The sequence below is a fragment of the Coturnix japonica genome, chromosome 17, assembly GCF_001577835.2.
Source record: "Coturnix japonica isolate 7356 chromosome 17, Coturnix japonica 2.1, whole genome shotgun sequence".
Taxonomy (NCBI): Eukaryota; Metazoa; Chordata; class Aves; order Galliformes; family Phasianidae; genus Coturnix; species Coturnix japonica.
In genome coordinates, this window is record NC_029532.1 from 6,474,161 (window position 1) to 6,489,058 (window position 14,898).

Here is a 14,898-nt window from a genome sequence, read left to right on the forward strand (position 1 = left end):
GCAGACTGCAGCGACATTCATTAGATTAGCAGTCTGCTTCTTCAAGAGGACTTCTTCAGAGACCACAGAGATCCATGCAGATGAAAGGATGTGGTGGCAGTATCTTGCCTCACCATCTGAGCACTTTCCAGTAATAACGAACCCTTACAATATGACACTGCTGCTTCAAGCACATCTGTACAATTATAAAGCACGGAGAAATAATGGAGGGCATTACCCAGAAACAAGAGTCAGATTCAATACAAACCAACACACTGATGGAACAGAACATCAGTCTGCTCTGCTCTGCAGTGAGGTGGGACCCAAAGGTATGACTTCTTTCCTCAGATGGAAATTCAACCCCTGATTGCAGCAATCGATGCTTACTGCAGTAGAGAAACAAGAAATGATTTTACCCTTGTTTGCTTGTCTTCATTATCACATCCATGAGCCCTCCAACACTGAAGCAATAGCATGTGGAACCGGGAGCTGCTCTGCATGAAGGCTGAGTACAGAAGGGAGAGCAGAGCGATCACTGCAGGAGCAAAGGGCGTTCCTGCTGCCCCCCACCCCGGGCTGGCTTTGCCCAGGTATCAGCGCTGCTCTCCTGGGTTGTCCTGGCGTAACCCCAACCCCGAACCCCCCAGCAGCATCCCAGCGCTGAACTGCGTCCCCTTTCTGCGGTCGGAGTTTGCCCTCTGCTGTTTGATGCACGAACTGAAAAGTGAGGAGAGAGCAGCTCCGAGCGCATCTCTCGTCCTCAGATTCCAAGCGCTGACACTTTAACAACCGTGACACTAAAGAAACAGAACCTTTCCCCGTCGCAGCGTCCTGGGCAGCACTTAGGGCTGTGTCAGGAAAGCTGCTGGCTTCTCTCCACAAATTGCCAACTGAAATCAGCCCAGGGCTCCCCTCGTTGCTGTTTGTTTTCTCCCCCGCTCCCAGCGGTCTCTCCCTGCGCTGCCGCCGCTGTGGCCGTGAGCCCAGAGCCCAAACAAAGGTGCGGCGGTGCCGGCAGGGTGCGGGGCTCCCGAGGACGGCCCTGTGCCTCCCAGAGCTCGTGGGCAGGGCAGGGGCCGGCCTGGCCCCGCTGTCACAGGAGGATTTGGTGCCAGGGAACTGGTGCCCGCTTGTGGCTCAGCTCCGGGAAGCAGCAGAGGATGCGATGTTCGGTGCTGAGCTCTTTCTTGCAGCTCCCTTTGGAAGTGGCTGCGGGGATTTGCTGCTGCAGAGCAGCTCCAGCTCTTCCACAGATCCCCTCTGATGTGCTCCTCTAGGCTCATTTCCACAGCTCCTAAGGGGACACTGTTCCGTGTATGGACGAGGCTACGAAAGGTAAGTGTTAAGCAGGAAGAGTGAAAATACATATGAGTGCAACGAGGACCTCAAAGGAGAGCACTGACTGGTCCTTTGGGGTGATTATTGCAGGTGTGGATCGCAAGCAAGCAGGACTATAGCACAGCTGAGGGATGGACAGCAGCTCTGCATCTGGAGGCTCCATTGCTCTGTCTGGTATGTGGGTTTCACACCTCTGTGTTCCACAGTTATAGTCACAGCCTCGGATAACTTTATTTCATACCAAGGATGTCTTGCTTATCGAAAGGTTTTCTTTTAATCTGCATGTTTGCACACACAAGGGAGCAATGCTTTGCACTTCACAGCGCTGGATGGTTATAAATCTATGCTTGTATCTCTTGGAACAACACACATCTCCTTATTTCCTGCTGCTTTCTAACTGTGAGAGCTGCTCTGGGAGCAGCTCCTCAGCCTGAAGACAAGAACTACCAGCAAATACCAGCGGGGGCTTTGCTGAATAAGGTGTAACACGGCTTCAAGAACATCAGCTCTGACAGCGCTCAGCACACACTGAAATCATGACATGCACACACAGCCCAGACACAGTGCTCCAGGAGCAGCTCTGCAAACCACACGGAGCTGAGCATGAGGAGAAGCTGTCTATAGTGAAGGCAGATGCAAAAAGATGCTAAAACACGGTTTATCTTGTTTTCACAGATGTGACCCTTGCTTGGAACAGCCTTCAGAAAGCCAAAGCAGTGGTATGTGTGGCCCAGGGTACATTAGCTGTCATGTGCGGTGCTCTCTGCCATGTCCCTGTGCACCACGATTCTCTCATAGTGTAATTGAAAGCAATGTAAATGTGCTGTTTGGTTTGTCCCTTTGCAATGAGTGTACGACCTCTTCCATCACCTGCTGTGTGAGGGGATAAGGAGCAAAGCTTACCAAATTTCATACAGCTCTGACACAGGAATGACAAGAACAGAGAAAGGTTTGCCTTGCTTGTGGTGCAGCCCTGAACTGACACCCACTGAGCTGCAACATCCTCTAAGTTCTCCCTGCCCTGCTGTCCTCTCACTAAGGATCACCGTAACATTCCCATCGGCTGCAATCACAGCCATGGAGTGGATGAGCAGATAACATCATCCCAGCACGGTGCTGGTTGCACAGCCCAGACCTGATGCTGGTATCGTGCTGTTGAATGCAATGTTGGCAGCAGAGACTTTGAGCTTAAGCTGCTTTTTAAACTCAGCAGATCATTGCTGGTAAAGACCTGAGACAGACACACAGGCAGACAATGGAGAGAAAGGTGATTTCACCTCTTACCTTCCCCATCAGCCGCATTCTTTCTAACTGCAGGAAGCACCACTTGGAACATGCACAGACATGCCAGTGCTTACCCAGTAACTAGGAACTGCAAAATTAATCAGAGGATTGTATGCCAGCAAAAGACAACCACGAACAAAAAACATATGTCTCCTTTCAAAGGCAAAAATCTGTCTTTTCACAGCTACAAAGGATTGAAAACAAATTTTGTCATCAAACGCGGAGCTGTGCCAGCTCACAGGCAGCCAGGAGAAAGCTTTGGCATGGAGAAAGCTTTGGTGAGTTCTGGCTTATTGGGAAAGCGAAGAGCCTGGGGGCAGCTTGGTGCTGGAGGAAGGTGCTGAGGGAAGGGGGACTTCTCTGCTGGCTGCTAGAGCTGCACAGGGCATGAGGAGCCCCACTTTGCTGGGCTAAGGATGCAGAGCAGCTGCCCACTGGCTGCAGCAAAGCAAAAGTTTCTTGTACCTTCAAGGCTTTTTTCTCCCATTGACAAAATGGGATAAGACAAAAAAGCAGGTAGTTCACCCACAGTCCACAAAGACTCTTAAAACTAAAGGATGGGTTGATCCACTCTGAGCTTGGCTGGGGCTTGTGGGTTTGGTTTGCGCATGGATCCTGTTTCTTCCTTTGAAACTGTTTGAATGAGAAGTGTCCAAAGGGAGCAGCCTCCCAGGAAAGTGAACTGTTTTGATTTCCTAATATTGACATAACATTGTTACACTGTAGGTGAAGAGAGAAACAGAGATGAAACAGCCCTGAAAGAGAAAAAGACCAGTGAGGTTCCTGTGTCCTGCTGGTGAGTAATGACCTCAGTGCACAGCATGTGGGGATGGGGTGGCAAGAGGCACACAGAAATGGGTGTAAAATCCCAGGGTGCAGGACTTGTTTGGCACCTTACAATTTATTATTAGAGAAATAAAAAGGTCACCAGATCAATCACCCCCAGAAATGCTGAGCACTTGGCATCCCTTCCATCAGCTCCCTGCCATAGTCTGTCTGCCTTAGTCCATGCTCATAGTAATTTGACAGACCGCTGTTCCCTTTGCACTTCCCAATTTAATCTTCATTTACTCCTGGTAGCAGACAAAATGCTGCTGCTATGAACAGACCAGCATCACCAGCAGAATGTCTCCTGGGAGCTCAACTGCCACCTATGTGTATTGTGTAATAATATCCCATGTTTACAGGTTGTACTAAGGGACATGGTTTAATGGGGAAATATTGGTGGTAGGTGGATGGTTGGACTGCATGATCTTGGAGATCCTTCCTTTGTGATTCTGTGTGATTCTGTGCCTATTCAGGCTTGTTTTTCTTTAAGAAAGAGGAACTGTGCTGCTCTGTCCCCTGCCAGGTCCCAGCCCTGCTTCCATGGGAGCTGTGCTGCCAGCCCCATCCCACCCATGGCCCCACTGGCTCCTGAGGGATGCCCACCCACAACACCAGCCAGGAAGGGGGCTGCAAACGAGACACGGCCCATTGAGCACAGCCCGAGGGAGGATTTTGGAGAGTGGGCAGATTCAGGTGATCGTGAGTTACGAAAGGGAAAGCATCGCTGCTCCCCACATCACATGCATTGCCCGCTGGCAGGGAGCAGTCAGATCTCAGCCCCTGTGCCCATGGCTGTCCTGCTCCCTGTGCACTATCTCCCATCAACCAGCAGCTCCTGCGACCAGAAGCTGGAGGAGCTGCAAAGAAAGTCATCCTGGAAGAAATTAGAGCAGCTCCAGAAGAAAATCCAGGAGCAGAAACAAAAACAGCGAGCAGCTTCTCAGGAACACAAGTGTCTGACTGCATGTCATGCTTGGGAGCTGCTTCAGGACAGAACCCTGAAGAGGAAGGTGTGCAGGGTGCCGGCCCATCCTGCTCCATGTCCCAGAGGTCAGTGGCACAAGGCAGGGGTGGAACAGCCCTTGCAGCAAAACTGCAGGAGAAGCTGAGTGAGCACAGCAGGGATGGGTTGGCTGTGGGACTTAGAGGTCTTTCCAACCTTTAGTGGTTCTCAGCCCACGGAAGACTGTGCTCTCATCTTAACTGGTTGCATGGAGCTTCCCTTCTCCCACACCTCTTGTCAGGCTGAAAGCACAACGTGAGTGGCATAAGCACATGGGAAATAATAGCACAGCAGTGCAGAGAGGCATCACAGGTACTTAAAGCAGGAATTGTGGAGCTCAGAGGCATTACTGAGGATTTAACAGTTCATTCAGTGGAACTAGCATGGATCCAAAAGCAGATACCATTAGAATTCCTTATCCTGCTTTGCTGCTAAGTTTGGGCCTGAAGAACCACTCACCTGCAGTGTCTTGTTGGGTTAATGTGAGCACAGCTCTCGGGGTGCTGTGTGCAGTGATGGGATCCAGCATGGCCCTGTGCTGGAGTCCACCCCATTGCACACCCTCTCATCAAGCTTCAGGCAATGGGATTACTGCGGCTCTGACAGACTAGGGAAGAGGAGCTGAAAAGCTGTGCATAATAAATCTTATTGCTGTAATAGCATTAGCGTTAATTCATTGGGCACTGCCATCCCTGTCACACATCACCAGCTTCCAGGGATGTTTCCCTCAGATCTGCTCCATCACACTTTATCCATTGATGGATGGGAGCATTCAGCAGAGCTCACCTCTGGGAGCACACCTTCATGCTGTGCTGTCTCCCAGCTGACAGAGGCGATGCTTTGAGCCCTGCTCAGCCTCTGGCGGGTGCTCAGCAGTAAGGCAGATTTGTTTTGTTTTAGCAACCACATCCATGAACGTAACTGTCAGGGATCTATCGGGGCAGTGTTAAACACGCTCAACTGCAGCAGCCTTGGAGGCAGCAGATTCACAGCCCCACACACTCAGTTCAGATGCAGCTTGTTCAGCTGCTCCGTCTGTGCCCTGCCACTGAAAATAATGGCACAGCTGCTTTGCCAGACACAACCTTTTACTGACTTTTAACTTAAGCTTCACACAAATTCTTGTCTCCCTTTTTTCCTCCTGGTTGAAGACCAAAGAAAGAGTGGCTCAGCACGAGGGACTCAAACACAGAGCCAGGAGCAGCCCTTGCCCAGGTCCTCTTCTCTGGAGAGAACAGCAGTGCGTGAAGGTAAGAAAGAAACACATGGGAAATGACACAGATTGATGGAGCAGAGATAACAACACCTGCATGCACACCTGCCAAAGTCCGGATCTGGTTATTAAAATAGCAACAAGTCCTGGGAGCAGCAGCCAAGGAGCAGAGCCTGGTTATAGAAAGCAAGAAACAGAACCACGGATGGAACAGAAAGAAGTGAGCGTTTATCCAAGGAGGCAGAAGGTGATTGTAGGCACAGGGATGCAGGGCTTTGTTTGTGTGTTGGCTGCATGTGAAGCATGCTGAGGCCCTGGGGGGGTCACTCAGGGCCGTCTGCTGCCTCATTCTGTCATTGGCTTTTGGGTAACGTTTGGCAGTCGCTGCCATGTGCCCTCCCCAGGCTCTCTGTTGGTCTCACTGATGCCCACAGGTGTCATCTAAGAACAGCCTTAGTGACCTTCAAGTGTTTGTCACACCATTGCTTGCAGCGGCTGAATTCCAGACCTGCCAGGATTAAAAATAACCAGAAATAGAAAATAAGCCACATGTCCTCAATGGGAAGAACAGTCTGTCACCCACTGAGCTCCCAGCTGAACTCACAGTGCCATTAACAGGCACATTCTGCAGCTCAGGGGCTGGGAGAACACAGGGAATGCAGCCCTCCTGCAACAGCAGCAGGAGTGAGGTTACCACGTGCTCCTTCATGGCTTCCCTTGAAGGGTGTTTCCAACCCAGATTTGAGCTGTTGGAGCAATGCTCCCTCCTTAGTGCCGTCGTTCTGCAGTGGGAATGGCCCAGGTTGGTGGGCAGACAGTAGAAGTGCCATGGGTGCTGCATGGGTGGACAGATCCAAGTTATCTCATGCCATACAGATGCAATGACGAGTACAGCTGCATCATGCACTCTGCTACCAAGGCCCTATTTAAAATGCATGAAATATAGAATAATTTCCTTCTCCCTCCTTTCTCTTTTTTTTTGTGTGTGTTTTAATGGATAGTTTGAAAAATGGCTCGGTCTTCCTCTGAGAGTGGGTCATAATAAGGCCGTGCCACGTGAAACATTCATCATTGTAACTGCCAGTGTCACGGTGCCTTTATTGGCTATTAGTTTCTGTCAGTGGAAGAGCCAAGGCAGAGCGACAGGAGATGAATGAGGGGTCAGAGGTCAGAGCCAAAGTACTCCGGAATCTGATGAATTATAAATTTGCTGTAGTTAACAAAAAATTAAGTCACAACAGCTATAAAATATTCATCTGTTCATAGGTAAGGGAGAAAAAATAAGCCAAGGCTGGAGAATATTTAAATGAAAATGTTTCCTTCTTTAAGTGATTTCATCAGTAAGTCAGGCCAGTCTCAAACTTTGCTGTGAGTTTTGGTAAAACACTGCGTAGATAAGGATGATCTCAGACTGTGGTGCAGGTTGTTAAGAGCAATGTGTGTTGTTAGAGCTATAAATGTGTTTGTCTGCTGGGCAACCTGATTGAACGGTGCATGTACAGCTATTTCTGAGGGTGGGTAGTGACAGGACAAGGGGGAATGGCTTTAGACTAAGACAGGGGAGGTTTAGGTCGGATCTTAGGAAGAAGTTTTTCACCCAGAGGGTGGTGACGCACTGGAACAGGTTGCACAAGGAGGCTGTGGATGCCCCATCCCTGCAGGCATTCAAGGCCAGGCTGGATGTGGCTCTGGGCAGCCTGGGCTGCTGGTTGGCGACCCTGCACACAGCAGGGGGTTGGAGCTGGATGAGCACTGTGGGCCTTTGCAACCCAGGTCATTCTGTGATTTTATGTTCCTGTTCATTGCAGGGGAGTGGGACTGGGTGATCTTTAAAGATCCCTTCCAACTCTGAGGATTCTATGGACTATGATGATGTAATAAATAAATGTCTCTCCTGCATTTTAATACTGCTGAACAAGAAAGTAAAGTAATACAGAGAGGCAATTCTTTAAAAACATAGATGCATTTCAGTCCTCTGAGCCCAACAGATTCTGGCAGTTCCCCCCGTGCTTTTTGCTGTCAGAACTCCACCCTAGGAGGCTCCATGTGCCCATAGGAAGTGCCTTCATCCCTGCAGAAGGGATAGCAAACATCATCCCTGTGCCTTGGGCTGCACTCCCAGGCTGCAGAATGGGATGAGCCCCAGTGGGGACCTGCTGGAAGTGACAGTGACTGTGCCAGTGCCCACAGCACAGAGCCCAGCACCATCACTGCAGCGATGTGCCCACCTGACTGCTGTAGGGAAGGACAGCCCTGCTAAGCAGTCAGCATCCAAGAGTGCCTCCTGGCTGGGAAATGGCTCTCAGAGGTGCTCTGCTCTGACAGCTCGAGACATGGATGTGTGTGTCGAGGAGAGCAGACTCAGTCAATTGATTTTATGGATCCTGCTGAGCACTGATCCGCATCTTTGAACTGAGGCTGGTAACTGTTTCAGTGTCAAATCTTTCCTTTATAAAGAAGCTTGAATATTTTAGCAGGGAAGAACTTAAGGGGGGAGGGAGCTTCCATGCAGATATCAAATAGCTTTCCATTCAGTCACCTTCTGCTCGAAGAGTGTTTGCAATAAATACATAATTGTGGCAGTGCGAGTGTTGGCATGCTGTGAATGCAACCTGAAATTATGAAGTAAAGGGGTGATAAATGTTGCCTATTATGTGACACCACCTATTAGGCAAGAATAATTTGTTTGTGCTGCGTGCTGCATCGTTTATTTTTGCATTATATCTACATGGTCCCTTGTCCCATGTCATTCATTGATTCCCCACGCTGCATCCTGCTGATCCTCACCAGTTTGAAAACAAATTTGTTTGCTCCAGTGATTTGGATGTAATTACAGACGATCACATCCTTCCTGCTCTCGGGTCCACCAGAACCCAGCATGCAGCAGCACAGAACGATGTTCCCAAACATTCGTGTCTGTTTCAGGTTCAAAGCTCCCTGGTGTTTTTGCATGGAGGGAAGGTCAGGAGTTAGCCAGGAAACTGCTTGGTCCACCGCCTGCATTTCCAAAGCTGAGAAGCAAAGCTGAAGAGCAGAGCACTGGAAATACCTATGGTACAGTTGTCCTCTCTGTTACCCTGCTTGTTTTTTTGGCACACAAATAAAACTGTCATTGGCTGGTTGTGGAATAAATGGTTCCAAGGTCATTCTAAGCAAGTGTAAGAGGTTTAAGAGAGAGTTTCATTGCCCTTGTATATTACATTCTACACACACTCCAAGGGCCACAGTCTACATCATTTGTATAATTGGACACTGCCAAAATTAGCAGAGATTTGCTTTCTCTCTGCAACAGTGAGGATTTTACAGCAGTCCTGAGCCCCATGGCAGGAGGCAGCTGTGAGATGGACACAGATGCAGGAGCTGTGTCACCACCAAAGGAATAACACCATTGCTCTTTCCAAATCATCCACAGGGCCCGACATTGCAATGCCAGCAATGGAGAAGAGTTCCAGAGAAAAGAACAACGAATCTGTGGGGAAAAGCCCCGAATTCCAAAGCTGTGCATCTCCCCACCATGGCCCTGCTGGAAGGAGCAGCAGTGCACCGACCAAAGGTGCAAAGCAAATACTCAGGAGCCTCTATTTGCAAAGCCAGTGCCATGATGACTGCAGGCAGAGTGGGCTCCTGGGGGATACCACGAAGGGAAAGGTTCTGCAGTGGCACCATTCGCCTTCACCTGGACCTCAGGACACGACTCCCTCTGCTTTTAGTGCAGGAAAGAGAAGAGCTGCATCAGTAACAGCTGGAGCCAAAGCCAGCAGCTCTGGAAGCATCCACAGAGGGAAAAGCACATCTCCTCAGGGGCGGACCCCTGTGCAGAAAGGGTCTGAGAAAGAAAACCTGAAACAGCTTCCAAAGAGGAGGGTAAAGCTTAAAAACCCTCATCCCTACAGCCGTGAGGCTGTTCAGGAGTTTATGTGTAGGAAGAATGAAGAGAGAAAGAAAAAAAGGCTGGAAGAGAAAAAGTCTGCGATGCAGGCGGTGGAAATGAGGAGTAAGAGACTGCAAGAAGTGTACAGGAAACAGAGAGAAGCTCTTGGAAAGAAAACGTGCTCTGAGCAGATGTGCAAGATCATCAAGGGAGCAGCTGCTGCCAAAGGAAGTGCTCAGAGCACACTTGAGCAAGTAAGTCATGGAGGAGAGGTGGATTGAAAGCCCTTCAACCCTGATCACTGCAGCACCTTGTAGGAGGTGAAGCACTTCATGCACGTGCTTTGAAGTGTCAGGGAGATATAATTTTATCTGGGAAAACAGAGCAATTAAGTTTTAATTCTGGCAAGAGCTGTTGTGCTCATTAGCAAGGCTGGAACCTGTGACTTTGGGGGCAAAAGCCTGGAAATCTCCACTGCTGCAGCAAAAAAGAGCAGGTTTGTTGTTTGGCTTGTGTGCTTTTCTAGTTAAATGAGCCTATTATTAAGTGGAACAAAAGCCAACCGCTACTCTGGTGTTGCCAAGCTATGTAGTGCTTACAGGAACAGTCACTCTTGTTTCAGGAGCAAACAAATGGTGGAACCCTGAAGCGCAGTTTCATGGCCTGGGTGGAAAAATCATCTCATACTGCACTACATCGAGATCCCAGAGACAGGTACTCAGCACTGACAGCACTCCAAAGCCATCCCAGCAAGCTCTGTGCACTGACCACAGTGTTCTGCTGCAAACTATAAACACAGGGCAATGGACGAGTCCCCTGTCATATCTCACCTTCTCATTCTTGTTGCTCCAGGCCCAAAGTGGTTACAGAGCTCTGCATGCTCAGGTTTAATCAGCAATGTTTGAGCAATGCACAGCCAGCTTCTGCCATCTGGGAGGGCTTCTGGGCACCAGGGCAGGTGGGTGCTGAGGCTCTGCAGATTCAGGCAAACATTGGAGTCTGCTTCTATGATCTGTGTTCTTATGTTGCTATTCCTTGTCAGCCCCAGGCAGGACTCCAACTTGTCCCTTATTCGTCAGCACTTTGTGCTCTGCTCTCAGTCTGTCTTTTGACAGATGTATCTATAGACAGAGAAATCTGTTTCTTTTCCTTTTTTGAAGCTGAGGATACTGCTTAGTACAAAAAGCTGATGTTTCTGTTTGAGGGTTTTTTTTGGTTTTTTTTGTTTTGTTTTGTTTTTTCCTGACATTTCTCCCTTCTCTTTAAACAGGAATCAGCTTCTAGAAGCCTTTCAATCACTTAAGAACAGAGAGGCATTACCTTCTGCAGCACTGCTGGTGTCTGAATCCTGGCTTCCCAGTCCTCTGAAATGTCAGGACTTGAGGGATTGCTCCCCCGCAGCTCTGGATACTCCTCTAAGCTTTTCCCCTCCTCAGAAAGATACAAAACCAGGCTTCAAGGACTCAACTTCTGGCCTTTCTCCATATAGAAATAAATGGGACCGAGTGAAAGCCATACACAACCTATCCAAGGAGCTTGCAGAAAAGATTGAGATGGCAACTAAGAGGCTGAGTGCAACAGGCAATGGTAACGATTCTGCTGTTAAAGTATCAGCAGAGACAACCTGGGACCTTTACAATGAATGTTCTGTCCCAAAGCCAGAGGCATCCAAAGATGAGCAGGATGGGACAATGACTGTTCAGATGCTGCTGGGAGCCCCTGGCCTTGATAAGTTACATGTGCCATCTGACAGGGAATGTCATGGACCGGGCAGGGTTGGCCTTGTGGATAGCACTGAGGGAACAGCAGACCTGGACAGAGAGAAGAAAATAGCTTCTTTATCTGGTGGGAGTGCTGTGAGCCAAGAGTGGCCGTGGATCACCCATGGTATAAGACAGAGACATCCCAGTGCTGGGAAGAGCTTGAGCAGCACGCTGGAAGGTAAATAATGTCAATAAAATGAAACAGGGAAACTCTTGGCACCATGGCCTGGAGCTTTCATGGCTGTGAATGTTCATCATAGTGTTGAGTTTTGGGACAGCCCCTGGGAAGTGGGTCTTCATAGCTTCACCTCTATGGCCATCTCATTATTTCATCTGGTTTTGCCACTGATTTTGGACACATCATTTCTCCTTCTGGTGCCTGGCTTTCCCAGCACTAAGAAAGGAACTGGAAGCCTAACCCATGTACTTAGAAATGTGTGGATAAGAAGAGCTATATGGAAGTTAAGTGCTCCCACGTAAGCAGGCAGAGAATTGATGCCAAAGTGTAGACATTTCATTTCTACAAAGAGCATGTTTATTAAATGCTTTCATTTGTCTTTTTAAAAGGTTTTCCAGTGAATAAAAGCTCCAAAGTGGACACGAGCCTATTGCATGAAAAGCCAATATCCAGCCCAGCCTCTCCATCTCACGGATTCCTTGCTAGAAGGTAAACAAATTTGGATGTATTATTCTCTGCTAAATGCACCACGCATACACACAGCTAAAATGAATAGCACCAATTCAGCCTGGAGCCAGACTGCTCCTTCCTCCTCGCCCAGAGAATTGCCAAGTAGGCAGATTTTGACACAAGATATACTGAAAGAAGGACCCACCTGTTTTTAGAGGGCTGGAAGATTGATAGGAAAGTCTCAGTCTTTTTTCCTATTTTCCTCCAAGAGATGGATCTCCCTTACAGAAGTTTTCCCTCAGATACAAGCTCCCAGCTGTGAAGCAGCGTTGGGCACTCACTCCTATCAGACTTCACCCTGTGTGCTCACCTGGCTCTCTATGACACTGAAGGTGAAGCTGCAAGAAGTGCAGCAGTGCAGGGCTTGGGGCTCAGAAAGATCCCTGTGATGCTATAAAATGCCTCTGCACAGCTGATGCTTGAAGTAGGTTAAATACAGTTCTGACTGCTTTATACTGTTGCAACATAGAGAGCACACAGAGAGCACAGCTCTGCTCTGTGAATGTTTCTGAGTAATTACAAAGGATTTGTAATAGAAAGGTTTCTGAAAGGTAACATGTAGATCTCACTTCCCTCCACAGCCCAGTAAGCAGCAAACCTCCCTATTTCACCATATGGCATCGACAGAACAATAAATTGATTATCTTTATGAGTACCTAGTTAAATCTTCACTGATCTCCTTCTTGCAAGGGATTAAAGAGTGATTTAATCAACTGAATACTATAAAGTCATTTATAGTAATTGTTTTCCCTCACTTTGCTCCAAAAGTGGGCGAAACAATCTGCTTGCAGCAGCTCCACAGCTTGTGTGTATGTGCAGCAACACCTCCTCACAGGCGCCGGGTTTCCTCCAACAGAGCACAAGGCAAAGCATAGCAATTATGGAAAATGTGTTTCCAAGCAGGAAGTTTGGAGGAAGGACTACATTAACAGCGGCTATTTTTAGTCAGCCAACGTTAATTAAATGTTTAATGTAAATGGCAGTAGACAGGGAACACTCTGCTGAGATGTATTGGGTATTCTTAGGTAGTAAAGTGCTGGGTGTGTGGCTGCTCCAGGTGGGGTGTCTCTGGTTTAGGGATGGGACCTGTTAGCTCAGAGCGATTGCTGCCCACAGGTTGGATCATGCCCTGTCTGGTTGATAGAGAATGGCAGAGACCCAGCAGGGCCACACAGCCCCTGCAGAGAGGTCTTCCTTGGAGAATAAATCCCCCGAACCCTCAGAGATTAAATATGACCTGGACAGGCATTACCCAAAAGGACATCTGTGCAGCAGGCTGCCCACTGCATCCCATCTCCCCTCTGGGGGTGCTGTGCTGTGGGGATGGCCCAGTTCTGCCCAGCACACTGCTCCATGCAGGTGGGACTGAGCCGACTGCAGCAGCCCATGGCCAGGTCTGAACCCCTGTATGTGATGATGTGAGGCTCCAGGGAGAGGAGAAATGGGACACCAGTAGATGACTCAGTGCTCCTCACTCAGCTGCTGTTTTCTCAAGGGCTAGGTTAGAAATGTAACAGTAACAGCAGTTGAATCGGATCTGTGTTCTGACTTCTGCTGTTGCTCGCTGCCATAATGTTCTGTGCCACTGTGGGTTGGCATGTATATTCCCCTTCAAGAGTTCAGCTAAACAAAGCCACCTGTTCAGAACTGCTTGCCAGCCTCATTCACAAGCACAAAACATCCAGCATTACAAAATCACTGCTCCTGAACATGACCTTACCAGAGCTGGTTGCAACAGCACGGTTTTGTGTTTACATGTTTCATTAGAGCTGTGAAAACAGTGATTCATATTCATGCGAGCGGTCCCACAGGTGCATCTTTCCATAAGAAACGTTCCCATTTCATGCACGGCTGCTCTGCAGTCTGCAGAGGCGGCTGACGGAGATTTGTTGCTGATGCAAATGACTCACTGATGGGAATTCTCCAAACTGCCACAAAATGCTGATGCGATTTCATCCTTAGTTTGATTCAGTTACCTATAGGAGTGTGTCTGTGTCTCTTTCTTGGGGAGCCAAAGAGACTGTAGCACTTTTGCTGTATGTTCTTTTATTAAAGTGCTGTGGGCAGCCTCATGACCCAAAGCAGAGCAAGCAGGGAGCAGGTAGAGGTGCTGTGTCCCAGGGTGGGGGGCTGCCAGGTGCCAGCTCCTCCTGTATTGCTTTGAGTGGTGTTGATCCAAAGAGCCTCACCTGGGATCTGGGGTGATTTATGAATGATTTATGTCCTCTGCAGAGCTGGTTGTGTTTAGAGGAAAGGGACTGTTGGGTGTGTGGTGTCTTCTTGTACAAAGTGATGTTAGCACAGGTCTGCAGCAGAGCCCAGTAACAGCCTTCCCAAATAGAAGCAGATGTTTATCAACAGCCAAAGGAAAATGTGGCACTGAGTGAAAAACTAACGCAACAAAGAGGCAGAATCACTACTCAGCGTATTTACCCAACCAATGCTAGAACTGCTTTGTAAGAAATCCCTTTTGCCTCTTCTCTTTCACCCTCACCCCCCTTTACTCCCACTTCCTGCAGACCACATCCAAGGCATTCTAGTGGAGGCTGCACTAATCGTTTCAGCAGTTTCTGGGTCATGACAAACAAAGAAAAGCTTATTAACAAGAAAAATGAAATGAGATTTCCCTAAGCTGATCGCTGATTAGAAAGAAAAAAATATATATTCCACAATCATTTTTTTTTCTGTATCAAAAAAGAAAACATCTGTCACCATTTCAGTGTGTCCCCCACCTGCTTTTCAAGCTGAGGCTCGAGCAATAAATGCCTGTTTTCACACCTTCGTTCCTTCCTAATCTTTTTAGTTCAGCTCAGATACATACAGATAAAAATGAAGGCAGGCAGCTGGGTGTGTGGTCAGGACTTTGTGCTGGAATATGGAGATACACGTTGCACTGACAGGTCTCAGGTGGGCCATGCTGTGCTCAGCACT

General features: G+C 48.5%; 1 protein-coding gene and 1 long non-coding RNA gene across 2 annotated transcripts in view; both read left to right on the forward strand.

The window, feature by feature from the left end:
* The first annotated feature begins 802 nt into the window (after positions 1-802).
* On the forward strand, positions 803-3,886 carry LOC116654181. Its single transcript, XR_004309127.1, has 5 exons — positions 803-1,314; positions 1,408-1,491; positions 1,993-2,036; positions 2,786-2,879; positions 3,328-3,886. It is a non-coding gene; the product is annotated as an uncharacterized LOC116654181 (long non-coding RNA).
* Positions 3,887-5,564: 1,678 nt separating this feature from the next.
* The window catches only part of LOC107321699 (centrosome-associated protein 350-like), a 29,070-nt gene continuing 19,736 nt past the window's right edge, over positions 5,565-14,898 (forward strand). Inside the window, exons 1-6 of the mRNA XM_032448104.1 lie at positions 5,565-5,682; positions 8,571-8,699; positions 9,058-9,770; positions 10,139-10,230; positions 10,787-11,457; positions 11,847-11,946. Of these exons, the coding sequence (XP_032303995.1) occupies positions 9,072-9,770; positions 10,139-10,230; positions 10,787-11,457; positions 11,847-11,946 (1,562 nt within the window). The 5' untranslated portion in view covers positions 5,565-5,682; positions 8,571-8,699; positions 9,058-9,071. The remainder of the gene's footprint in view (positions 5,683-8,570; positions 8,700-9,057; positions 9,771-10,138; positions 10,231-10,786; positions 11,458-11,846; positions 11,947-14,898) is intronic.